Source organism: Oncorhynchus kisutch, unplaced genomic scaffold, assembly GCF_002021735.2.
Source record: "Oncorhynchus kisutch isolate 150728-3 unplaced genomic scaffold, Okis_V2 Okis03b-Okis08b_hom, whole genome shotgun sequence".
NCBI lineage: Eukaryota > Metazoa > Chordata > Actinopteri > Salmoniformes > Salmonidae > Oncorhynchus > Oncorhynchus kisutch.
The window spans coordinates 391,056-418,517 of record NW_022261980.1 but is presented as its reverse complement, the minus strand read 5'-3'; the positions used below and the strand labels follow the sequence as shown (position 1 = coordinate 418,517).

General features: G+C 42.2%; 1 protein-coding gene across 3 annotated transcripts; it reads left to right on the top strand.

The window, feature by feature from the left end:
* Positions 1–3,137: 3,137 nt before the first annotated feature.
* Positions 3,138–26,952, top strand: myef2 (myelin expression factor 2). 3 transcript variants are annotated; one of them, XM_031812543.1, is made up of 17 exons: positions 3,138–3,265; positions 15,254–15,654; positions 16,465–16,517; positions 17,473–17,480; positions 18,283–18,376; positions 18,681–18,878; positions 19,216–19,369; positions 21,612–21,661; positions 22,012–22,072; positions 22,266–22,367; positions 22,948–22,992; positions 23,100–23,159; positions 25,250–25,354; positions 25,696–25,755; positions 25,955–26,103; positions 26,379–26,430; positions 26,590–26,952. In XM_031812543.1, exons 1-17 carry the CDS (start codon positions 3,195–3,197, stop codon positions 26,751–26,753), a joined length of 1,827 nt encoding a protein of 608 aa, XP_031668403.1. In that variant the 5' UTR covers positions 3,138–3,194; the 3' UTR covers positions 26,754–26,952. The 3 variants fall into 3 exon arrangements, with proteins under 3 accessions (XP_031668403.1, XP_031668402.1, XP_031668404.1); XM_031812542.1 differs by lacking the exon at positions 3,138–3,265 and adding an exon at positions 14,171–14,357; XM_031812544.1 differs by lacking the exons at positions 3,138–3,265; positions 25,696–25,755 and adding an exon at positions 14,171–14,357 and having other exon boundaries at positions 26,590–26,825.
* Positions 26,953–27,462: the final 510 nt, after the last annotated feature.

Sequence of the window (27,462 nt, the reverse complement as noted above, 5' to 3'; positions counted from 1 at the left end):
GAGCCTTGCAAATGTATTCATCCCCTTGGCATGTTTCCTATTTTGTTGCCTTACAACCTGTAATTTAAATACATTTTTATTTGGATTTCATGTAATGGACATACACAAAGTAGTCCAAATTGGTGAAGTGAAATGAAAAAAATAACTATAAAAAAAGTTAAAGTGGTGAGTGCATATGTATTCACCCCCTTTACTATGAAGCCCCTAAATAAGATCTGGTGCAACCAATTACCTTCAGAAGTCACATAATTAGTTCAATAAAGTCCACCTGTGTGCAATCTAAGTGTCACATGATCGCTGTACACCAGCGGAACCTGTTCTGAAAGGCCCCAGAGTCTGCAACACCACTAAGCAAGGGGTACCCCCAAGCAAGCAGCACTATGAAGACCTAGGAGCTCTCCAAACAGGTCAGGGACAAAGTTGTGGAGAAGTACAGATCAAGGTTGGGTTAGAAAAAAATATCAGAAACTTTGAACATCCCACAGAGCACCATAAAATCCATTATTAAACATTTTTAAGAATATGGCACCACAACAAACCTGCCAAGAGAGGACCGCCCACCAAAACACATGGAGCAGACAAGGAGGGCATTAATCAGAGAGGCAACAAAGTGATCAAAGAAAACCCTGAAGGAGCTGCAAAGCTCCACAGCAGAGATGGGAGTATCTGTCCATAGGACCACTTTAAGCCGTGCACTCCACAGAGCTGGGCTTTACTGAAGAGTGGCTAGAAGAAAGCCATTGCTTAAAGAATAAACAAACACATTTGGTGTTCGCCAAAAGGCATGTGGGAGACTCCCCAAACATGTGGATGGGGGTACTATGGTCAGATGAGACTAAAATGTAGCTTTTTGGCCATCAAGGAAAACGCTATGTCTGGTGCAAACCCAACACCTCCTTACCCAGAGATCACCATCCCATTTTTCATCGGCAGGGACAAGGAAACTGGTCAGAATTGAAGGAATGATGGATGGCGCTAAATACAGGGAAATTCTTGAGGGAAACCTGTTTCAGTCTTCCAGAGATTTTAGACTGGGACGGAGGTTCACTTTCCAGCAGGACAATGACCCTATGCATACTGCTAAAGCGACACTCGAGTGGTTTAAGGGGAGACATTTAAATGTCTTGGAATGGCCTAGTCAAAGCCCAGACCTCAATCCAATTGAGAATCGGTGGTATGACTTAAAGCTTGCTGTACACCAGCGTAACCCATCCAACTTGAAGGAGCTGGAGCAGTTTTTCCTTGAAGAATGGTCAAAAATCCCAGTGGCTCGATGTGCCAAGCTTATAGAGACATACCCTCAGTGACTTGCAGCTGTAATTGCTGCAAAAGGTGGCTCAACAAAGTATTGACTTTGGGGGGGGGGGGGTGAATAGTACGCATGCTCAAGTTCATTTTTTTTGGTCTTATTTCTTGTTCGTTTCACAGTGTTAGGCATGTTGTGTAAATTAAATGATACAACCCCCCCAAAAAAACTATTTTAATTCCAGGTTGTAAGACAACAAAATAGGCAAAATGCCAACGGGGGTGAATACTTTCACTAGCCACTGTATGCATATTATCATGCTCTGCCTTTCTTCTCCAGGTCATTAGGCTATTTATTGTACAAGAGAGAATGTGCTCCCACTCAACTTCTACCTAGTAAATTACCTTTGGGGCTTGAGGAGGCAACTGTATTCACATCCTCAACCTGCGTGACCAAACCTTTACTGCTGTTCCCGTTTTAAGATGGCATTTTTTGATAACACTATTGTAGCCTACTCCAGGAAAGTCCAAAGTCATTGTAAAATATACAGTGTCTGTAAAATGTATATAGGTTCAGAACTGTTGTGAAATAGCACAGTTAAAAATATGGCAAATAGAAATCAAATTGTGTGGACATCAGAAATAGATGAAGGACTAAAAACAAACAAAATCTAACTATTGTAAAATAGATTGTGTCTGTAAAATGTACATAGTATGTATAAGCTGGAAGTAGAAGCCTGAGTGTTATTGTTTATTAGTTTACTCCAACTGCTATGGTAGGGTTTGCAGGAAATAAAGGAAAAAAAATATATATTTTAAATATGTGTATGTGTATGTATGTTTATATATATGTGGGTTTGTGTGTGTGTGTGTGTGTGTGTGTGTGTGTGTGTGTGTGTGTGTGTGTGTGTGTGTGTGTGTGTGTGTGTGTGTGTGTGTGTGTGTGTGTGTGTGTGTACCCCCCAAAAAGATGGGAGATTGGAAAATATGCAGACAATTACATTGATGGAAGCTACAATCTGTCTGCAATATTAAAGCTGATCTACCCCCTATAGAAATATAATTATAAAGTCCTAAGTAATTACAATAGAACATTAGTAGATTGAGATTTGATCGTGCCAGATACCTTTGCAGAATGAGCAGATACTGTATGCACACATAGCATATTATCACCAGTGGAAATATTGGGTTATCAATGATGAGATTAATCTCAAAATAAGTAGAAGATACATTATATATACAGAAGTATGTGGACACCCATTCAAATGAGTGGATTTGACTATTTCAGTTACACCCGTTGCTGACAGGTATAGAAAATCGAGTACACAGCCATGCAATCTCCATAGACAAACATTGGCAGCCATCTATCCACGGTTTCTGGTTAGGGTAGGTTTACTGCCAATGTGACCAGTGAAGCGAAATCTTAACTCTACAGCATACAATGGCATTCTAGACCAGCGTTTCTTAAAGTATGGGTCGAGACCCAAAGTGGGTCGTGGACCTGTTAATGGTTGGTCGCGACGTAAATGTATAATTATTTCATTAATTTGGCCAAGTGCAACCATGCTATCCGTTCAGTGCGCTCTCTGCGCTTATCAGCGGTCTCAGTTTGGGGAGAGGTTGTAGAGGGAGATGTCCATGTGCTTCGCTGTTTACCGGATCTTTTTTCTGCAGTTTTCTTGAAGATCACTCCGCGACCCACACGCTGCAGCGCTGTTGTTCAAGCCACTGGTTGTTATTCCCACTCGCCATCACTCACCGCTGTCATGAAATGGACTCCTGCTAGCCACAAGTTCTGACTGAGCAAATACAGTGATTACTTTTTGTCTCTTTCATACAAACTTTGAGAAATATCGAGGAGCGTCCACAATCTGTTTTGTGTGGGGAAGTGTTTAGTAATGAGTCTCTCGACACGGCCAAATTAATAAAATGACATGTCCTGACCAAACATGACGTTAACGTTAAACAGGGAGTTATTTCAGAACAGGGCAGAATGCGTCAGGAAACAGTGCTTCGAAAAGTAAGTCAATTAGCACGACATTGTCATTTTATAACAGGTGATGGTGATAAGCAGAAGGGACTACTGTCTCTCATAGTAGTAGATGTGAGTTTCTCTTTCAAGCAATCCCCTTGTACTCAGCTAATAGCTAGCTAATAGCTAGCTGATATTAGCCAAAGCAAGCTAGATTTGATTCTTAACTGGAATAAACTGATTGAAGCAAGATGCTTTTTGAGACAAACACTCACACAGTTCTGGGTTGCTCATCTACAGCAGGAAGCAGTCTACTGCCTGACTGAGAAAGCAGTAGATGTTCTGGTCCAGTTTGGCACCACATACCTATGCGAGTCAGGGTTTTCAAGTACAGGAACAGACTCCATGCTGAGCATGACCTCAGTGTTGTAGTCAGAAACTGAGCCCAGAATAGACATGCAAGTTGAAAACTCCCACAAACTTGTTTTCTGGTCTACATCTGTGTTAGGGGATCAATCAGTTTATTCCAGTTCAGAATGAAATTATTTATTGTATTTTAACAGCAACAATTCCAACCTAGACAGGTATGTAAGAGTGTTTTTAATGGGGGAAAAACACAAATCTATTTCAGGGTATTTCATTGTTATTTGTCTTTGTATGAATTGCATTCTTTTTAGGCATAAGGGCATTGAAACGTTCCGATGTTTATCTACAGTTGCTTATATTCCTCAGCTTGGTAGCCAGGAAAACACAGAATTTCTCATTTGGGTCCCAGGATGAAAAAGTTTAAGAACCCCTGTTCTAGATGATTTTGTGCTTCCAACTTTGTGGCAACAGTTTGTAGAAGGCCCTTTCCTGTTTCAGAATGACAATGCACCTGTGCACAAGCAAGTCACATACAGAAATGGTTTGTTGAGATCGGTGTGGAACAACTTGACTGGCCTGCACAGAGCATTGACCTCAACCCAATCGAAAACCTTTGGGATGAATTTAAACACAGACTGCGAGCCAGGCCTAATCACCCATCATCTGTGCTTGACCTCACTAATGCTCTTGTTGCTGCGGGGACTTGCTTCCATTCAGCCATGTTCTAACATCTAGTGGAAAGCCTTCCCAGAAGAGTGGAGTCTGTTATAGCAGCAAAGGGGGGACCAACTCCATATTGATGCCCATGATTTTGGAATGAGATGTTCAACAAGCAAGTGTCCACATACTTTTGATCATGCAGTGAATGTCAGGAGAGGGGGACATTAGGGGAAAGGGGGATACCTAGTCAGTTGTACAACTGAATGCCTTCAACTGAAATGTGTCTTCCAGATTTAACCCAACCCCTCTGAATCAGAGAGGTGCGGGGGGCTGCCTTAATCGACATCTTCGGCGCCAGGGAACAGTGGGTTAACTTCTTTGCTCAGGGGTAGAACGACAGATTTTTACCTTGTCACCTTTCGTTTACTGGCCCAACACTCTAACCACAAGGCTACCTGCCGCCCCACATTACTAGACTCATTAGTGTGCTTTGATCTTTGGCTCAGTGCTAATGTAACCTTTAGACCTGGTACGTCATTCTCTCTCTCTGCTCTATTTGATCTCTCTCTTTCTTTCTCTCTGCTCTATTTGATCTCTCTATTTCTCTCTCTCTCTGCTCTATTTGATCTCTATTTCTCTCTCTCTCTGCTCTATTTGATCTCTCTATTTCTCTCTGCTCTATTTGATCTCTCTATTTCTCTCTGCTCTATTTGATCTCTCTCTCTCTCCTCTATTTGATCTCTCTTTCTCTCTCTCTGCTCTATTTGATCTCTCTCTTTCTTTCTCTCTCTCTCTATTTGATCTCTCTCTCTCCTCTTTGATCTCTCTCTTTCTCTCTCTATTTGATCTCTCTCTTTCTCTCTGCTCTATTTGATCTTTCTCTTTCTCTGCTCTATTTGATCTCTCTCTCTCTGCTCTATTTGATCTTTCTCTTTCTCTCTCTGCTCTATTTGATCTTTCTCTTTCTCTCTCTGCTCTATTTGATCTTTCTCTCTCTGCTCTATTTGATCTCTCTCTTTCTCTCTCTCTGCTCTTTGATCTCTCTCTCTCTCTGCTCTATTTGATCTCTCTCTTTCTCGTTCTCTTTCTCACTCCCTCTTTCTGCTCTATTTGATCTCTCTCTTTCTCTCTGCTCTATTTGATCTCTCTTTCTCTCTCTCTCTGCTCTATTTGATCTCTCTCTCTCTCTGCTCTATTTGATCTCTCTCTCTCTCTGCTCTATTTGATCTCTCTCTCTCTCTCCTCTATTTGATCTCTCTCTCTCTCCTCTATTTGATCTCTCTCTTTCTCTCTCTCCTCTGATCTCTCTCTTTCTCTCTCTCTCTGCTCTATTTAATTTCTCTCTTTCTCTCTCTCTGCTCTATTTGATCTCTCTTTCTCTCTCTCTCTCTGCTCTATTTGATCTCTCTTTCTCTCTCTCTTTCTCTATCGCTGCTCTATTTGATCTCTCTTTCTCTCTCTGCTCTATTTGATCTCTCTCACTCTCTCTCTCTCTATTTGATCTCTCTCTTTCTTTCTCTCTCTCTCTGCTCTATTTGATCTCTCTCTCTCTCTGCTCTATTTGATCTCTCTCTTTCTCTCTCTCTCTTTCTCTCTCTCTGCTCTATTTGATCTCTCTCTTTCTTTCTCTCTCTCTCCTCTATTTGATCTCTCTCTCTCTCTCCTCTATTTGATCTCTCTCTTTCTCTCTCTCCTCTTTGATCTCTCTTTCTCTCTCTCTCTCTGCTCTATTTGATCTCTCTCTCTGCTCTATTTGATCTCTCTCTCTCTGCTCTATTTGATCTCTCTCTTTCTCTTTCTCTCTCTCTGCTCTATTTGATCTCTCTCTCTCTTTCTCTTTCTCTCTCTCCTCTTTGATCTCTCTCTTTCTCTCTCCTCTATTTGATCTCTCTCTCTTTCTCTCTCTCTCTCTGCTCTATTTAATTTCTCTCTTTCTCTTTCTCTCTCTCTGCTCTATTTGATCTCTCTTTCTCTCTCTCTCTCTGCTCTATTTGATCTCTCTTTCTCTCTCTCTCTCTGCTCTATTTGATCTCTCTATTTCTCTCTCTCTGCTCTATTTGATCTCTCTCTCTCTCCTCTATTTGATCTCTCTCTATTTGATCTCTCTTTCTCTCTCTCTCTGCTCTATTTGATCTCTCTCTTTCTTTCTCTCTCTCTCCTCTATTTGATCTCTCTCTCTCCTCTATTTGACCTCTCTCTTTCTCTCTCTCCTCTTTGATCTCTCTCTTTCTCTCTCCTCTATTTGATCTCTCTCTTTCTCTCTCTCTCTCTGCTCTATTTGATCTCCCTCTTTCTCTTTCTCTCTCTGCTCTTTGATCTCTCTCTCTGCTCTATTTGATATTTCTCTTTCTCTCTCTGCTCTATTTGATCTCTCTCTTTCACTCTCTCTCTGCTCTATTTGATCTTTCTCTCTCTGCTCTATTTGATCTCTCTCTTTCTCTCTCTCTCTGCTCTATTTGATCTCTCTCTTTCTCGTTCTCTTTCTCACTCCCTCTTTCTGCTCTATTTGATCTCTCTCTCTCTCTCTCTGCTCTATTTGATCTCTCTCACTCTCTCTCGCTCTCTCTATTTGATCTCTCTCTTTCTTTCTCTCTATTTGATCTCTCTCTCTCCTCTATTTGATCTCTCTCTCTCCTCTATTTGATCTCTCTCTTTCTCGTTCTCTTTCTCACTCCCTCTTTCTGCTCTATTTGATCTCTCTCTCTCTCTCTCTTTCTCTATCGCTGCTCTATTTGATCTCTCTTTCTCTCTCTGCTCTATTTGATCTCTCTCACTCTCTCTCTCTCTATTTGATCTCTCTCTTTCTTTCTCTCTATTTGATCTCTCTCTCTCCTCTATTTGATCTCTCTCTCCTCTATTTGATCTCTCTCTTTCTCTGTCTCTGCTCTATTTGATCTCTCTCTTTCTTTCTCTCTCTGCTCTATTTGATCTCTCTATTTCTCTCTCTCTGCTCTATTTGATCTCTCTCTTTCTCTCTCTCTCTGCTCTATTTGATCTCTCTCTTTCTCGTTCTCTTTCTCACTCCCTCTTTCTGCTCTATTTGATCTCTCTTTCTCTCTCTCTCTCTGCTCTATTTGATCTCTCTCTCTCTCTGCTCTATTTGATCTCTCTCTCTCTGCTCTATTTGATCTCTCTCTTTCTCTTTCTCTCTCTCTGCTCTATTTTATCTCTCTCTTTCTCTTTCTCTCTCTCTGCTCTATTTGATCTCTCTCTTTCTCTCTCTCTCCTCTATTTGATCTCTCTCTCTCTCCTCTATTTGATCTCTCTCTTTCTCTCTCTCCTCTTTGATCTCTCTCTTTCTCTCTCCTCTATTTGATCTCTCTTTCTCTCTCTCTTTCTCTATCGCTGCTCTATTTGATCTCTCTTCTCTCTCTGCTCTATTTGATCTCTCTCACTCTCTCTCTCTCTATTTGATCTCTCTCTTTCTTTCTCTCTTTGATCTCTCTCTCTCCTCTATTTGATCTCTCTCTCTCCTATTTGATCTTTCTCTTTCTCTCTCTCTCTGCTCTATTTGATCTCTCTCTCTCTCTCTGCTCTATTTGATCTTTCTCTCTCTCTGCTCTATTTGATCTCTCTCTCTGCTCTATTTGATCTCTCTCTTTCTCTCTATTTCTCTCTGCTCTATTTGATCTCTCTCTCTCTCTCTGCTCTATTTGATCTCTCTCTGCTCTTTGATCTCTCTCTCTCTCTGCTATATTTGATCTCTCTGCTCTATTTGATCTTTCTCTTTCTCTCTCTGCTCTATTTGATCTCTCTCTCTGCTCTATTTGATCTCTCTCTTTCTTTCTCTCTCTCTCTATTTGATCTCTCTCTTTCTCTCTCCCTCTGCTCTATTTGATCTCTCTCTTTCTCTCTCTCTGCTCTATTTGATCTCTCTCTTTCACTCTCTCTCTCTCTCTGCTCTATTTGATCTTGCTCTCTCTGCTCTATTTGATCTCGCTCTCTCTGCTCTATTTGATCTCTCTTTCGCTCTCTCTCTCTCTGCTCTATTTGATCTCTCTCTCTCTGCTCTATTTGATCTCTCTCTCTCTGCTCTATTTGATCTCTCTCTCGCTCTGCTCTATTTGATCTCTCTCTCTCTCTGCTCTATTTGATCTCTCTTTCTCTCTGCTCTATTTGATCAAATCAAATCAAATGTATTTATATAGCCCTTCGTACATCAGCTGATATCTCAAAGTGCTGTACAGAAACCCAGCCTAAAACCCCAAACAGCAAGCAATGCAGGTGTAGAAGCACGGTGGCTAGGAAAAACTCCCTAGAAAGGCCAAAACCTAGGAAGAAACCTAGAGAGGAACCAGGCTATGTGGGGTGGCCAGTCCTCTTCTGGCTGTGCCGGGTGGAGATTATAACAGAACATGGCCAAGATGTTCAAATGTTCATAAATGACCAGCATGGTCGAATAATAATAAGGCAGAACAGTTGAAACTGGAGCAGCAGCACGGTCAGGTGGACTGGGGACAGCAAGGAGTCATCATGTCAGGTAGTCCTGGGGCATGGTCCTAGGGCTCAAGTCCTCCGAGAGAGAGAAAGAAAGAGAGAATTAGAGAGAGCATATGTGGGGTGGCCAGTCCTCTTCTGGCTGTGCCGGGTGGAGATTATAACAGAACATGGCCAAGATGTTCAAATGTTCATAAATGACCAGCATGGTCGAATAATAATAATAAGGCAGAACAGTTGAAACTGAAGCAGCAGCACTGCCAGGTGGACTGGGGACAGCAAGGAGTCATCATGTCAGGTAGTCCTGGGGCATGGTCCTAGGGCTCAGGTCCTCAGAGAGAGAGAAAGAAAGAGAGAAGGAGAGAATTAGAGAACGCACACTTAGATTCACACAGGACACCGAATAGATATAACAAACTGACCCTAGCCCCCCGACACATAAACTACTGCAGCATAAATACTGGAGGCTGAGACAGGAGGGGTCAGGAGACACTGTGGCCCCATCCGAGGACACCCCCGGACAGGGCCAAACAGGAAGGATATAACCCCACCCACTTTGCCAAAGCACAGCCCCCACACCACTAGAGGGATATCTTCAACCACCAACTTACCATCCTGAGACAAGGCTCAGTATAGCCCACAAAGATCTCCGCCATGGCACAACCCAAGGGGGGGCGCCAACCCAGACAGGATGACCACATCAGTGAATCAACAAACTCAGGTGACGCACCCCTTCCAGGGACGGCATGGAAGAGCATCAGTAAGTCAGTGACTCAGCCCCTGTAATAGGGTTAGAGGCAGAGAATCCCAGTGGAAAGAGGGGAACCGGCCAGGCAGAGACAGCAAGGGCGGTTCGTTGCTCCAGAGCCTTTCCGTTCACCTTCCCACTCCTGGGCCAGACTACACTCAATCATATGACCCACTGAAGAGATGAGTCTTCAGTAAAGACTTAAAGGTTGAGACCGAGTTTGCGTCTCTGACATGGGTAGGCAGACCGTTCCATAAAAATGGAGCTCTATAGGAGAAAGCCCTGCCTCCAGCTGTTTGCTTAGAAATTCTAGGGACAATTAGGAGGCCTGCGTCTTGTGACCGTAGCGTACGTGTAGGTATGTACGGCAGGACCAAATCAGAGAGATAGGTAGGAGCAAGCCCATGTAATGCTTTGTAGGTTAGCAGTAAAACCTTGAAATCAGCCCTTGCTTTGACAGGAAGCCAGTGTAGAGAGGCTAGCACTGGAGTAATATGATCACATTTTTGGTTCTAGTCAGGATTCTAGCAGCCGTATTTAGCACTAACTGAAGTTTATTTAGTGCTTTATCCTAACCTAGAAGTGACAAAGGCATGGATTAATTTTTCTGCATCATTTTTGGACAGAAAGTTTCTGATTTTTGCAATGTTACGTAGATGGAAAAAAGCTGTCCTTGAAATGGTCTTGATATGTTCTTCAAAAGAGAGATCAGGGTCCAGAGTAACGCCGAGGTCCTTCACAGTTTTATTTGAGACGACTGTACAACCATTAAGATTAATTGTCAGATTCAACAGAAGATCTATTTGTTTCTTGGGACCTAGAACAAGCATCTCTGTTTTGTCTGAGTTTAAAAGTAGAAAGTTTGCAGCCATCCACTTCCTTATGTCTGAAACACATGCTTCTAGCAAGGGCAATTTTGGGGCTTCACCATGTTTCATTGAAATGTACAGCTGTGTGTCATCCGCATAGCAGTGAAAGTTAACATTATGTTTTCGAATAACTTCCCCAAGAGGTCAAATATATAGTGAAAACAATAGTGGTCCTAAAACGGAACCTTGAGGAACACCGGAATTTACAATTGATTTGTCAGAGGACAAACCATTCACAGAGACAAACTGATATCTTTCCGACAGATAAGATCTAAACCAGGCCAGAACTTGTCCGTGTAGACCAATTTGGGTTTCCAATCTCTCCAAAAGAATGTGGTGATCGATGGTATCAAAAGCAGCACTAAGGTCTAGGAGCACGAGGACAGATGCAGAGCCTCGGTCCGATGCCATGAAAATGTCATTTACCACCTTCACAAGTGCCGTCTCAGTGCTATGATGGGGTCTAAAACCAGACTGAAGCATTTTCGTATACATTGTTTGTCTTCAGGAAGGCAGTGAGTTGCTGCGCAACAGCCTTTTCAAAATGTTTTGAGAGGAATGGAAGATTCGATATAGGCCGATAGTTTTTTATATTTTCTGGGTCAAGGTTTGGCTTTTTCAAGAGAGGCTTTATTACTTCCACTTTTAGTGAGTTTGGTACACATCCGGTGGATAGAGAGCCGTTTATTATGTTCAACATAGGAGGGCCAAGCACAGGAAGCAGCTCTTTCAGTAGTTTAGTTGGAATATGGTCCAGTATGCAGCTTGAAGATTTTTGATCTCTCTCTCTCTGCTCTATTTGATCTCTCTCTTTCTCTCTCTCTCTCTGCTCTATTTGATCTCTCTTTCTCTCTCTCTGCTCTATTTGATCCTTCTCGTTCTTTCTCTCTCTCTCTCTCTGCTCTATTTGATCTTTCTCTTTCTCACTCTCTCTTTCTGCTCTATTTGATCTTTCTTTCTCTCTCTCTCTCTCTCTCTGCTCTATTTGATCTCTCTCTCTGCTCTATTTGATCTCTCTCTCTGCTCTATTTGATCTCTCTCGCTTTCTCTTTCTCTCTGCTCTATTTGATCTATCTATTTCTCTCTCTCTCTGCTCTATTTGATCTATCTATTTCTCTCTCTCTCTGCTCTATTTGATCTATCTATTTCTCTCTCTCTCTGCTCTATTTGATCTCTCTCTCTCTGCTCTATTTGATCTCTCTCTTTCTCTCTCTCCTCTATTTGATCTCTCTTTCTCTCTATGCTCTATTTTCTCTTTCTCTCTCTCTCTGCTCTATTTGATCTCTCTCTTTCTTTCTCTCTCTGCTCTATTTGATCTCTCTCTTTCGCTCTCTCTCTGCTGTATTTGATCTCTCTCTCTCTGCTCTATTTGATCTCTCTCTTCCTCTCTATTTCTCTCTGCTCTATTTGATCTCTCTATTTCTTTCTCTCTCTCTCTGCTCTATTTGATATCTCTTTCTCTCTCTCTCTGCTCTATTTGATCTCTCTCTTTCTTTCTCTCTCTCTGCTCTATTTGATCTCTCCCTTTCTCTCTGCTCTATTTGATCTCTCTCTCTCTCTCTCTGCTCTATTTGAGCTCTCTCTCTTCTCTCTTTCTCTTCTCTCTTTCACTCTCTCTCTCTCTCTCTCCTTTGAGACAGGCTGATGTTTTTCATGATGAATGTAATCACATCATTCTCTGGCCTGTGTCCCATTGGGTCATTACAGAGAGTCCTGTGGTAATGGTTATTTGGTTATTGACTTACAGAGACATTAAGAACAGAGACGCAGTCTGCACTCTCTCCAATCAGAGCCCAGTTGCTGAGACATCTTTATTAGGCTTACTGGTTTTATATCTGCAAAATACTGCCACACCCCTCATGCTCCTCTTTGACCACTTACATTCACATTATTTTACAGTGGGCCATCAGTGGTATCACCTGACCACTTACATTCACATTATTTTACAGTGGGCCATCAGTGGTATCACCTGACCACTTACATTCACATTATTCTACAGTGGGCATTCAGTGGCATCACTTCACTGTTATTAGTGTATGTACAAGATACATTACACAAGTCACATGCAGACCTCAAATAGTGAGAAGTGTCAGTGTCACTGAATGTACCTGATCAGGGCCGGACTACCACATTTGGGGCCCCGGGGCACCTACCTCTATTTCTTTAGTAAAACATATTTTGAGGGGGATAACCGCTAACATCCTGCATTTCAACACATTTTACCATGGGGCAGAGAGACAATTTTGCCGTTTTAAAGCACATTTTCTGCAATTCTACACATTTTGCCATGGGACAGAGAGAAATAATATCTCATACTATTCTTCACATTTTGCCATTAGGCTGAGAGAAAAGTATGCGGTTTTAAAACTAATTTCCTGCAATTCTACAAGGGTTGTGGGCCCCCTGGAGGTTTGGGCCCCCAGGGCACATGCCCTGCGTACCCGTTTGGTTGTGGACCTGATAACAACATCCACTTGCCAAACATCTCTGGCTCCCTCTCAGAACCCAAAGATATCAACTTGACGCAACAAGCACATGGTCAGATATATATTTGGGCTTCAGGCTGTTCATCATGACACTTTGGACCTGGTTGGATGTTTAATCTATTTTTTTAAAATCATTATTACATTATTGATGTTCAGTTAATGAATCATATTTATATGTTTATATTGATTGGAAATATGTTATCAATTCATAGAAGAAAGAGATGCTTTGGACTGTTATGAATGTACAAAGTTAAAGGGCCTTAGGTTCAGAGAGAAAGCGATAGAGAGATAGAGAGTGTGAGAGAGATGCAGAGAGGCTAAAGAAGGGGTGTCAAACATAATGCCGCTGAACAAAATATAAATGCAAAATGTGAAGTGTTGGTCCCATGTTTCATGAGCTGAAATTAAAGATCCCAGAAATGTTCCATATGCACACAAAGCTTATTTAATATATCAAATTTTGTGCACAAATGTGTTTACATCCCTGTTAGGGAACATTTCGCCATGATAATCCATCAATCTGACAGGTGTGGCATATCTAGAAGCTGATTAAACAGCATGATCATTACACAGGTGCACCTTGAGCTTGGGACAATAAAAGGTCACTAAAATGTGAAATGTTGTCATACAACACAATGCCACAGATGTCTCAAGTTTTGAGGGAGCGTGCAATTGGCATGCTGACTACAGGAATGCCCACCAGAGCTGTTGCCAAATAATCTAATTTCTCTACCATAAGCCACCTCCAATGTTGCTTTAGAGAATTTGGCAGTGCGTCCAACTGGCCTCACAACAGCAGACCACGTGTAACCACGCCAGCCCAAGACCTTCACATCCATTTTTCTTCACCTGCGGGATCGTCTGAGACCAGCCACCCAGGCAGCTGATGAAACTGAGGAGTTTGTTTCTGTTATAAAGCCCTTTTGTTGGGAAAAGCTCATTCTGATTAGCTGTGCCTGGCTCCCAAGTGGTGGGCCTATGTGTGTGTGTGTGTATTTCTTGATTTTTTAAAACTATTTTCTACATTGTAGAATAATAGTGAAAACATCAACAATGTAATAACACATATGGAATCATGTAGTAACCCCGTGTCAGCCTAGTGGTTAGAGTGATGGGCCAATAATTGAAAGGTTGTTGAATCGAATCTCTGAGCTGACAAAGTACAAATCTGTACTTTTGTCCCTGAACAAGGCTGTTCCCTGGTTGTTCTTTGACTTGCCTAGTTAAATATTTTTTTGAAATTACTGTCCGAACTTTTGACTGGTACTGTATATATCTATATATGTTTCGATCGAAACTGTAGAAATATATCAATTGTTTGTGGGAAACCTACGGGTGTTTCGGTTTTAGGCTATGAAAGACAACCAGGCCAAATTCTCGCATTTTCTCGCGTTGGTGGAGGCCTGGAGCGTCACTAATTTTAAATTGCGCAGTGTTAGCGGAGGCGCATCTCTCGATTGAATTAGCTTTCTCTGCAAACCGACGAATATGGCAGATATTGTCCAGGAAATTATTGAACCCATTGAGGCTGAGACAGAGGGAACATCTCAGGATGGCACGAATGGCCTGACAATGTAACTAAAATATCGTATTTTTCTGATAATCTCTGCTGCACTCACAGGCAAGATGGAGGCTAGCTAACGTTAGCCTAGCATTACAGCTAGCATCAAACTAGCTATGGCTTGCTATCTAGTTGCTACTTTGTTTGCTAGCTAGCTAACTTGTTGGTTGTCGTCTTCGTTGATCGTCAAATTTGGTTTTAGATTTGTGTAATATATAGTTATTTTACTAGGTAGTTATGCAGATAACTACATTAGTTTTATCCATCCAACCACCATGTGTAGCTAGCTAACGTTAGTGCGTTTAACTCATAGAATTATCATACTAGAACGTACATGAACCGTTTGTGCGGATAAAGGTCAGCCATTTTGGGCAGGCAGTTGGTCAACCATTGTTTGCCAGTACTGTGAAAAGACTGTAAATAATGAATTTGAGAAATGTATCATTACTGTATGTTAGCCAGCTTTAGAGGAATGATTCCATATTTTTTGGGAATGCCAACATTCCATTCAGACAATGCAGACAATCCACAGCCATAAACTGGCTGGTTTAGTTTCACAGTCCCTGGAGATTTAGCTAGCGAACAGTTAGATAGCCAACAACAGACAGTTGGTAGGAATGTATTGCCCTTGTAGAGCCGGCAGCTTGAATGGAGTCAATTTGTAGTTGAATCAAGAGTTGCCTACAGTAACTTTCCTCTCCTCTCTGTGAAAAGTTGACTTTGTAGCTAACTAGCCGTTTGTGTCTATAAACCCATGTTAAGGGAGATTGAAGTTGCATAAACTTATGTGCACATCTTTGTTATTTGGCACGTGGGTGAAATGACCATGCCATGTAGGTTTAGGTAACATTACTTATAACAGACAAGCTAGCTGCATCCATTAATACTGTCCTCTTCTGTTTTCTTCAGAGAGCCAGAAGAAGACGAGGTTCTTGGTGAAGATGTCCCTGCAGAAGAAGAGGACCTAGGCCTGGGTGATGACGAGGTCCTTGGAGATGAGGTCCTTGGTGATGATGATACCCCTCTCGATGGTGACCCTATCGATGACGCCCCTATCAATGATGCCGAAACCCTTGCAGATGACCCTACTGATGCCCCTGCAACCGCCCCAACCCAAAATACTAAGTCTGAGCTGAAAGAAAAGATGTCCGGAGGAGGCCGCAAAGGGAACCGCTTCCACCCCTACAAAGAGAAGCAGGTCACTGGGGACAAGAAGGGCGGAGGAGGGGGTCACAGGAACCGTGTGTTCATTAGCAATATCCCCTATGACACGAAGTGGCAGGCTATTAAAGATCTGATGAGAGAGAAAGGTAATCATTCCACACACAGGGACATGCTGCTTCTCCCTATAGAGATGAGCCTTATTATTTCCAGCTCAACAGGAGCTTTCTCAGTCCTCTTTGTGACCAGAACATAGACCTAGCCATATCTTCTCGTAGTTCCTTCTTTTGAGGCAACATGTTATTGTATTGCCGATATTATTAAGTCAGTAGAATAGACATTTCTGGATTTTTCATTTTTTACTCCTTGGTGGACACCAATTTAGCTTGGATTGAATTGAAATGTCTGCTTGTTAAAGTTGTTATGTAGTTAGCTACTATTGGTTTTATGATATTGACTTACAGCTCCAAAATGTAACCTCAGACAATTAGTAGTATTGACTACTTGATTCAGTTGAACCTGTGTTAAGGTGACAAATGATTGTTTTGTATGAATGAAACCATTGTCTTTCTGTGCACTGAACTATTGGGTCTTTAGCTCTTCACAAAGTCTTTTTTTAAGGTGAAAAGGACACCTTTTAAACTGTAGTGACTTCTTGCTATGTTGACAGGAACCGTGTTGACCAAACTGTTCTTCTATACTGAAGTGTGATCTGAATTCCCAGGTTGACAGTAGTTGACTGACTGTGTGTCTGTCTCAGTCGAGCCCAGGAAGGCATTGGAAGGGGTTGTGTGGTGACTATTGGTCTGGGCTCACTGTTGACCAATCATGGGGAAGCATCGTAACGGCATAACCAAGGCAACGGCCTGCCCTGGAGCGAGAGTGGTGGTTCAACAGTCGACTGGTGATTTTAAATGCCTTTGTTCTCTTGGTATTTTTCCTTTGTATGTCTCATGAAGTTGGTGAGGTTACATACGTGGAGCTCTTTAAGGATGCTGAAGGAAAGTCAAGGGTAAGTGATGTGGACCAACTCACTGCACGAGGTTTTAAATGCCCTCCACTGCAGTATATCTTTATTTACCAAGTGTTCTGTAAGGCACTGATCCAAGGGGTTATCCATGTATGTCTATGGGATGATATGTTGGTGGCTGTTAGCTAGAGCCTGTTATAGCCTAGTTGGCTGTAGAGTGATGGAGGATGTCTTCTTGTTGATTCTGGAACACTAACTTGAATTCATCTGAAACTTAGTACACATTTGTTTTTAAGTTGTTGTAGTTTTCTCAATTGGTGTCAAAGTTTGGCAGTTGACCATTTCTCAAAGGGATTTTGATGTCTTATTGATTGACATTTTACTTTTCGGTCTTCAAATTGTTACCTTTTTATTTGGATCAATGGCACAATTACCTCTTCATGAACAAACTATTTCTAAAATATTGTAGATTTTGTACAAAGTAACTTTCTTCTTTCTCCAGCGGCTCACAGTAAAATCTCACCATCGTTTATTCATCTGTAATATTATGATGCAGCCAGGAATTTGCAAACTAGGCTGTGAATGTATTCAATTCAGCCATTTAATATAATATGTAGTTTGAGAAACGGACTGTTTAGTATATACTCCTAAACAAACATAGACACAGAACGGACATATTTGTAAGTATATCCTGAGTTCTTTTATTCCACTGAAGACGGTAAGGGTACCATGTCTCTACTGGAACAAAAAAAAGTCTATAGCAAACCAAGTCAATGTCTTTTAAATTCACTTAACTTTTTACCTTGGATACAAGCAAAACACACTCCCCACATCAAGGCCTGTTAGCTGGCCCTTCAAGATGGATTATGTAATCCACTGATAGCATGATGTCAAATGTGTAATAATGATGTTAACTGTTGTCAGTCTAATCACTGTCTTTGTTCATTCCCTCTGTTATGGATCTATGTCTCTGGATCCCCTGGTGTTATCTGTACAGGGATGTGGGTAAGGAACCAAACTTTACCTGTCTAACTTTGCAACATGGTCTCAGTACATTTCGTATGATCCTGTACGTAAATCTGACACACTCCCTTTAATATGATGTTTTACATTTCGTATGGTATGTGTTAATTTCATATGAAATGTTCATTACAATTACTAATTTACCAATTTCTGGCCAATGCTAGCTAGATGGCTAACATTAGCTAGGTTAAGGGTTAGGTTAACCTCTCTGGGATATGTAGGACGCTAGCCTCCTACCTGGCTAAAATCCAGGGAAAATGCAGAGCGCCAAATTCAAATAAATTACTATAAAAATGTAACTTCCATGAAATCACACATTCAATATACCAAATTAAAGTTACACTTGTTGTGAATCCAGCCAACGTGTCAGATTTCAAAAATACTTTACGGCGAATTCAAACGATGCTAAACCCCTGAGCTGACAAGGTACAAATCTGTCGTTCTGCCCCTGAACAGGCAGTTAACCTGTTCCTAGGCCGTTATTGAAAATAAGAATTAGTTCTTAACTGACTTGCCTGGTTAAATAAAGGTAAAATACATTTTTTAAAAGTTCAATACATTTTTTTTCTTTTATTGTCTGGATTCTGTGGTACCGTCCTCGTGTAGGGCCCTATATTCCACATTCAGTACACTACTTTTGACCAGAGTCACATGGGGGTGGCTAATAGGGTTCTGGTCAAAAGTAGTGTACTATAACATGGGGAATAGGGTCTATTTCAGACACACCTTAATTTCATGAGGCATTGTTATACATGTCTTCATCTACTGACTGTCTGTCCTGCAGTGTTGTGGAGTTCAAAGATGAGGAGTTTGTGAAGAAGGCCATAGAAGTCATGAACAAATATGATCTGAATGGAAGACCACTCAATATCATGGCGGTAAGGACCTGTTCACACTCTAGGCACCACACGGTGATGAGAGATTAAACTTAGTGGTGTGCTAAATCTGCACTTTAATCAAGCCTGCTGGAAATGTGGTTACATTAACATGGTTTGTAACTGTAATCACTGAGAACTAGGCCTAGTTAAAGTCAAAGTTTAGAGGTGTAATTATAGGTCAAAGGATGGGGCCATACGTGTTTAACCCCTTGTTTCCCTGCTCCAGAACCCTGATGTGGACGGCTAAAGCTCAGAGTTGAAGTAATAGGTCAAAGTTTAGGGGTTATCTGTTTCCCTCTTTCAGGATCCTGATGGTGAGCGTGCTCGGCGTGTGCTGCAGCGTACAGGGGGGATGTACCCTGGAGGGGGAGGCAGGGGGCAGGAGGGGGGACCGGGTGGTGTAGGTGTACCCCCTTCCATCGCTAACAACCCCAACGTCCCCCATGAAGTTATCAGCTCTCTACGGGTCGGGCGCCTAGGGACCACTGTGTTCGTAGCCAATGTGAGGACCAGCATACACACTATACTCTCTGTCTGTCTCTCTTCTCTGTGCCTTTGTCTCTGACCATCTCCCCTCACTAGATTTATATCTGCTGTATTGAAGTACCAAGTTAACCTACCAATATTCCGGTTTACCAATTGAAGACAACTTGAGCGGTGCACTCTAAATCTCAAGTCCAACTGCGTCTTCCTAGAACTTGAAGTTCCATGTTGACCTTGTTAGTTTCACTGTTCTCTATGCTATTGCTAACTCGGTCTTCTCCTGTCTGTTTAGATGTGTTGTGTGGTAAGTTGTTTCTATGCTAACCCAGTCCGTCCCCTCTGCGGTCTCCTCCCAGCTGGACTTCAAGGTGGGCTGGAAGAAGCTGAAGGAGGTGTTTGGTATGGCAGGAACAGTGAAGAGGGCTGACGTGAAGGAGGATAAGGATGGGAAGAGCAGAGGGATGGGGACTGTTACCTTCGAACAGGCCCTGGAGGCTGTACAGGCTATCTGTATCCTTTATATACTACCACAGAACACACCCACCTTCCAACAGGCTGCAGATTCTATCTATCTTTATATATTATATACTACCACAGAACACACCCACCTTCCAACAGGCTGCAGATTCTATCTCTTTATATATTATATACTACCACAGAACACACCCACCTTCCAACAGGCTGCAGATTCTATCTATCTTTATATATTATATACTACCACAGAACACACCCACCTTCCAACAGGCTGCAGATTCTATCTATCTTTATATATTATATACTACCACAGAACACACCCACCTTCCAACAGGCTGCAGATTCTATCTGTATCCTTTATATACTACCACAGAACACACCCACCTTCCAACAGGCTGCAGATTCTATCTATCTTTATATATTATATACTACCACAGAACACACCCACCTTCCAACAGGCTGCAGATTCTATCTGTATCCTTTATATACTACCACAGAACACACCCACCTTCCAACAGGCTGCAGATTCTATCTATCTTTATATATTATATACTACCACAGAACACACCCACCTTCCAACAGGCTGCAGATTCTATCTGTATCTTTATATATTATATACTACCACAGAACACACCCACCTTCCAACAGGCTGCAGATTCTATCTATCTTTATATATTATATACTACCACAGAACACACCCACCTTCCAACAGGCTGCAGATTCTATCTATCTTTATATATTATATACTACCACAGAACACACCCACCTTCCAACAGGCTGCAGATTCTATCTGTATCCTTTATATACTACCACAGAACACACCCACCTTCCAACAGGCTGCAGATTCTATCTGTATCTTTATATATTATATACTACCACAGAACACACCCACCTTCCAACAGGCTGCAGATTCTATCTGTATCTTTATATATTATATACTACCACAGAACACACCCACCCTCCAACAGGCTGCAGATTCTATCTATCTTTATATATTATATACTACCACAGAACACACCCACCTTCCAACAGGCTGCAGATTCTATCTATCTTTATATATTATATACTACCACAGAACACACCCACCTTCCAACAGGCTGCAGATTCTATCTCTTTATATATTATATACTACCACAGAACACACCCACCTTCCAACAGGCTGCAGATTCTATCTGTATCTTTATATATTATATACTACCACAGAACACACCCACCTTCCAACAGGCTGCAGATTCTATCTATCTTTATAAATTATATACTACCACAGAACACACCCACCTTCCAACAGGCTGCAGATTCTATCTATCTTTATATATTATATACTACCACAGAACACACCCACCTTCCAACAGGCTGCAGATTCTATCTCTTTATATATTATATACTACCACAGAACACACCCACCTTCCAACAGGCTACAGATTCTATCTGTATCTTTATATATTATATACTACCACAGAACACACCCACCTTCCAACAGGCTGCAGATTCTATCTATCTTTATATATTATATACTACCACAGAACACACCCACCTTCCAACAGGCTGCAGATTCTATCTATCTTTATATATTATATACTACCACAGAACACACCCACCTTCCAACAGGCTGCAGATTCTATCTGTATCCTTTATATACTACCACAGAACACACCCACCTTCCAACAGGCTGCAGATTCTATCTATCTTTATATATTATATACTACCCACCTTCCAACAGGCTGCAGATTCTATCTATCTTTATATATTATATACTACCACAGAACACACCCACCTTCCAACAGGCTGCAGATTCTATCTATCTTTATATATTATATACTACCACAGAACACACCCACCTTCCAACAGGCTGCAGATTCTATCTATCTTTATATATTATATACTACCACAGAACACACCCACCTTCCAACAGGCTGCAGATTCTATCTATCTTTATATATTATATACTACCACAGAACACACCCACCCTCCAACAGGCTGCATATTCTATCTCTTTATATATTATATACTACCACAGAACACACCCACCTTCCAACAGGCTGCAGATTCTATCTGTATCTTTATATATTATATACTACCACAGAACACACCCACCTTCCAACAGGCTGCAGATTCTATCTATCTTTATATATTATATACTACCACAGAACACACCCACCTTCCAACAGGCGGCAGATTCTATCTATCTTTATATATTATATACTACGTTTCACTGTTAGTTTAGGAAGCATGTGACAATTTTATTTTTATTGTTGGCATTCTTAACTCTGTTCTCTAGCCATGTTCAACGGCCAAATGCTGTTTGACAGACAGATGCATGTTAAGATGGTACGTGTGCTTTGTTATTTGCATGTTTCTGATTTCTAAACACTGTACACAGTTAATGTGTGTGGAAGGTCATAGAGGTCATTGGGGTGGCAGGTAGCCTAGTGGTTCGAGCGTTGGACTTGTAATCGAAAGGTTGCGAGATCGAATCCCCAAACTGACACGGTAAAAATCTGTCATTCTGCCCCTGAACAAGGCAGTTAACCCACTGTTCCCCAGTAGGCTGTCATTGAAAATAAGAATGAGTTCTTACCTGACTTGCCTATTTAAATAAAATAGAGGCTGTTACATGTTGGTGTGGTAATATGTTGTGTGAGAACCACCTCTTGATATGTTGTTTCTGTGTGTTTCAGGATGACAAGTCTATGCCAGCTGATGATTTCCACCCGGTGGAGAAAGCTCCTCAGTTACCACGTGAGTACACATCCTGTCCCTTTCTGACTATCTAGAAAACACCTACATGTTAGAATGACTTCAGCATTATCTCTATCAGAAATGGGTCGTGTTGTTGGCTCAGTGTTCTGTTCTCCAGTGAACCAAGGCATTACATAAGGGATGTTATGTTTGTGTGGTTAAACAAACAACTCTCTGTGTCCTCTGTGTGTAGGGGGTCTGGGAGGGATTGGGATGGGCCTGGGACCAGGAGGACAACCTATCAATGCCAACCGGCTGAGTGGTGGAGGAGGAATGGGCAACATGGGCCCTGCAGGTTTGTACTGACCCCTAACCTCGTCATAGTACTCCAGCAAACACACTGTTACTATTTAAACCACACACACAGACTGCAGGTTTGTACTGACCCCTAACCTCGTCATAGTACTCCAGCAAACACACTGTTACTATTTAAACCACACACACAGACTGCAGGTTTGTACTGACCCCTAACCTTGCCATTGTACTCCAGCAAACACACTGTTACTATTTAAACCACACACACAGACTGCAGGTTTGTACTGACCCCTAACCTTGCCATTGTACTCCAGCAAACACACTGTTACTATTTAAACCACACACACAGACTGCAGGTCAGTGGAGGAGCCAGTCGGTTCATACATACGATAGTTATCGGTTGTGAAGAGTAGCTGTATGTTTTAAACCCTCTGTCTGTTGTTCCTGTACCTTCTCCAAGCACTTACATAACATACTGACCCCCCCCCCCCCTCTCGACCACTGACGCCCCCACCCCCGACCACTGAAATGGGTGGAAAGTTGTCTAGAGGTCATGTAGAATCAGCTTTAGTACAAAACAAATCCATGTGAGATGTGAAGTGTGTGATTCTGTCTGTCAGGTATGGAAGGAGGACCTGGGTATGGAGGGATGAGCAGACTAGGAGGTAAGGTCCTAGATAATATATCTCTACTGATTCACTTTGTTACATGACTGGACAACACATGAGTTGTTGTGACTATCCATTAATATAATACTGTGTGTTTCCTGGAGGATTCGGTGGCATGGACAGCATGGGGGGATTCGGAGCCAGAGACATGGGACGGATGGGAGGTAAGGGGACACATCTCGGGCTGGGAATTGCCAGGGACCTTACGATGCGATATCATACCGATACTTAGGTGCCAATACTATCTTATGTAGATATCACAATTCTATATACAGTGGGGCAAAAAAGTATTTAGTCAGCCACCAATTGTGCAAGTTCTCCCACTTAAAAAGATGAGAGGCCTGTAATTTTCATTATAGCTCCACTTCAACTATGACAGACAAAATGAGAAAAAATCCAGAAAATCACATTGTAGGATTTTTTATGAATTTATTTGCAAATTATGGTGGAAAATAAGTATTTGGTCACCTACAAACAAGCAAGATTTCTGGCTCTCACAGACCTGTAACTTCTTCTTTAAGAGGATCCTCTGTCCTCCACTCGTTACCTTATTAATGGCACCTGTTTGAACTGTTATCAGTATAAAATACACCTGTCCACAACCTCAAACAGTCACACTCCAAACTCCACTATGGCCAAGACCAAAGAGCTGTCAAAGGACACCAGAAACAAAATTGTAGACCTGCACCAGGCTGGGAAGACTGAATCTGCAGTAGGTAAGCAGCTTGGTTTGAAGAAATCAACTGTGGGAGCAATTATTAGGAAATGGAAGACCTACAAGACCACTGATAATCTCCCTCGATCTGGGGCTCCATGCAAGATTTCACCCCGTGGGGTCAAAATGATCACAAGAATGGTGAGCAAAAATCCCAGAACCACACGGGGGGACCTAGTGAATGACCTGCAGAGAGCTGGGACCAAAGTAACAAAGCCTACCATCAATAACACTACGCCGCCAGGTACTCAAATACTGCAGTGCCAGATGTGTCCCCCTGCTTAAGCCAGTACATGTCCAGGCCCGTCTGAACTTTGCTAGAGAGCATTTAGATGATCCAGAAGAAGATTGGGAGAATGTCATATGGTCAGATGAAACACAACTCGTTTTGTTTGGAGGACAAAGAATGCTGAGTTGCATCCAAAGAACACCATACCTACTGTGAAGCATGGGGGTGGAAACATGCTTTGGGGCTGTTTTTCTGCAAAGGGACCAGGACGACTGATCCGTGTAAAGGCAAGAATGAACGGGGCCATGTATCGTGAGATTTTGAGTGAAAACCTCCTTCCATCAGCAAGGGCATTGAAGATGAAACGTGGCTGGGTCTTTCAGCATGACAATGATCCCAAACACACCGCCCGGGCAACGAAGGAGTGGCTTCGTAAGAAGCATTTCAAGGTCCTGGAGTGGCCTAGCCAGTCTCCAGATCTCAACCCCATAGAGAATCTTTGGAGGGAGTTGAAAGTCCGTGTTGCCCAGCAACAGCCCCAAAACATCACTGCTCTAGAGGAGATCTGCATGGAGGAATGGGTCAAAATACCAGCAACAGTGTGTGAAAACCTGGTGAAGACTTACAGAAAACGTTTGACCTCTGTCATTGCCAACAAAGGGTATATAACAAAGTATTGAGAAACTTTTGTTATTGACCAAATACTTACTTTCCACCATCATTTGCCCAAAAAAAATCATACAATGTGATTTTCTGGATTTTTTTTCTTCTCATTTTGTCTGTCATAGTTGAAGTGTACCTATGATGAAAATTACAGGCCTCATCTTACAGACTGCACAATTGGTGTCATTGTATGCATTGTCATTGTATGCATTGTCATTCGATACTGGGATTTGATGTTACAAAACATATTGCTCATGATATGTCTGTTGTAGACATGAGACAGCATGAGAAAATGAGTTTTGATCAATCAGGGAAATATATAAGTGCTGAAAACATGTTGACTCACTATTTAAAAAGATGAGAACAAGCTATAGGATAAAAAATACCGGCGTTTGGTGCAGGTACAGCCGACTAGCGCTAGCTAACGCTACCTAGCAAAAAACTATACTTGGAGTCAAAGTATCAATATAATATCATCCAAAATAATATGCTATGTAACTATAGACCCCCCCATCACCATTAAGGACAAAATAATTGTCTCAAACTGTTTAAATGCTCCTGAAGTTTAATGTGAACTTTCCACTGAGTATATTTCTGACTGTGCCATTGTCCTCTCTCTCTCCTTCTCTTCACTTCCCCCTCTCCAGACATGTCCTACCGCTCAGGGGGGATGGGAGGAGGGATGGACAGAGACTTTGGTCGCAGTGACATGTCCATGAGCAGAGGCTTCGGAGACTCCTTTGGAGGAATGGGTGAGTAGTTTACACCCTCCCTCACTTTCTCTCACACACACCTGTCACTGTCAGTCATCATAGGTATAACCCATTCCATCGTCCTCATATATCCATCCACTAACAGCATGGTCTGTGGTGGGCATTATACTGGGCATGTAGCAGCTTGGAACTGGAACCTGCAGGTAGACTGTACTAAGAGCTGAATCACAACTCCTCTATGGGTAACACAACACTGGTCAAGTTAGCATTCAGCTCCAACATGTTACTGACAGATATTTGTGTGCTGTAACTTGTTTGTGTTGTGACGTGCTGATAGGTTGTGGTAACGTGTGTGTGATGCCGTGCGTTCTCTCCATCAGGAGGAGGTTATGGAGGAGACATGAGCAGTTTTGGCATGGGGCCCATTGGGGGAGGATTAGGTACACCGAACATTACATTAACATCTCTCACTGTCTGTTAGCACACCCATTTCATACTGCCAATGTTTCACTGTGTTTGACCTTGATTTGATGTGTGGGAGTGCTGGGCTGGAACTAAAGCCTGCACAACCCCTGAATACCATTACGGTAGGGATTCCGATCTGCGGTGCTCACTCATATTCCCTGTGTCCTCTACTAGGTGGCTTGGGCAGCCGGTCCATGGAGCGGATGGGCTCTGGCTATGACCGTATGGGGGGGGGCATGGCCATGAACCGAGGGTTCGGGGGCTACGGAGGAGGAGCCATGTCTGACAGAGCCAAGGGAGGATGTCAGATCTTTGTCAGAAATGTATGTTTTATAAATAAATACTGTATAAATGTGCATTATGACGTGATGTGTACACACCCCTTTTTAAGCACATTAAAGCACCGAACACATGTTTAATGAGGCTGATCAAATCCACTATATGTACTGCTGGGTATTTACATCATGGACACAAATGAAGTAGTGTGAATTGGAAGCACTTGTAGACAGAGTAGGCGTCATCTAGCTCTGTGAAAATGCCCCCTAAAGTAGTTAGAATTGTATGCCCCTGTGTTCTAATGTCCTGTGTTGTGTTGTAGCTGTCCTATGACCTGACCTGGCAGAAACTGAAGGAGAAGTTCAGTGTCTGTGGTAAGCCTCTTCAATCAGTCTACTGTACTCAATAACCTGCAGATGGATTGAATGTAGCTTTGATCTGCAGTAATGAAATGGCTTTAGCAGTGTCAGTGCTTAAACACTGTCTACTGCTCTTTCTTCTCTCTCATCACCCCTTTCTTACTCCCTCTCCAGGCCAGGTGATGTTTGCAGAGATTAAGATGGAGGGAGGAAAGTCTAAGGGCTGTGGTACGGTCAGGTTTGACTCCCCAGAGAGCGCTAACCAGGCCTGCAGGATGATGAACGGAACCAAGATCAGCGGTCGCGAGGTTGACGTCCGCATCGACCGCAACGCCTAGAGTCACACACATACACGGTTACGACAACTGCTTTGGTTTTGTTTTAAAAACACATTTTCCACGTATCTGCGTTTCCATGGCTATTGGATGTGTATAAGGTCTGTTTTTCTTTTAATCTTCCATAGTTTTTTTTTTGTAAGCCCTTTTCTTTTTGTGGGTCATAAGTTTATTTGAATGAATAAACATTTTAATTTTTCAACTTTGTTGTAAATGTTACTGTGGGATCAAAGGCTACTGGCTAGTTCATAGAAGGCCTGTGTGGGTGTGTTTAATTGAATACAAAGGTTAATTGCAGGTAACACCATAAATAAAATGTCCTCTGGAGCTAGCCAAAATATCACTAAAGACCTTTTCTACACCGGAGGGAACCAGATCACAATGCTGTAGGAGAATCATGTAGTGAAGTTAACTGATATGACTCACGTTGACAAAATGTGTGAAACTAGTGTCCATAAATGTTTAGTTTGTAATGTAATAGGATCTTTGGTTAGTATACACTGTGGGAGTCTTAAACCAGCTCTGCTAGCTGGAACTGGGCACCAACTGAAATGGTGTTCATGACAAGTGGACAACTGAATGGATACTTTGCCTTCATCTTTATCTTAAACAGTTTCAGGCGCTGTCTCTGTCCTAACAGTCAAGACCAGTGGAAACTTTTGGGTTTCTTCTCTTTACGAGCGTGTCCTCACTCGCCTTACTGTTGAGCAAC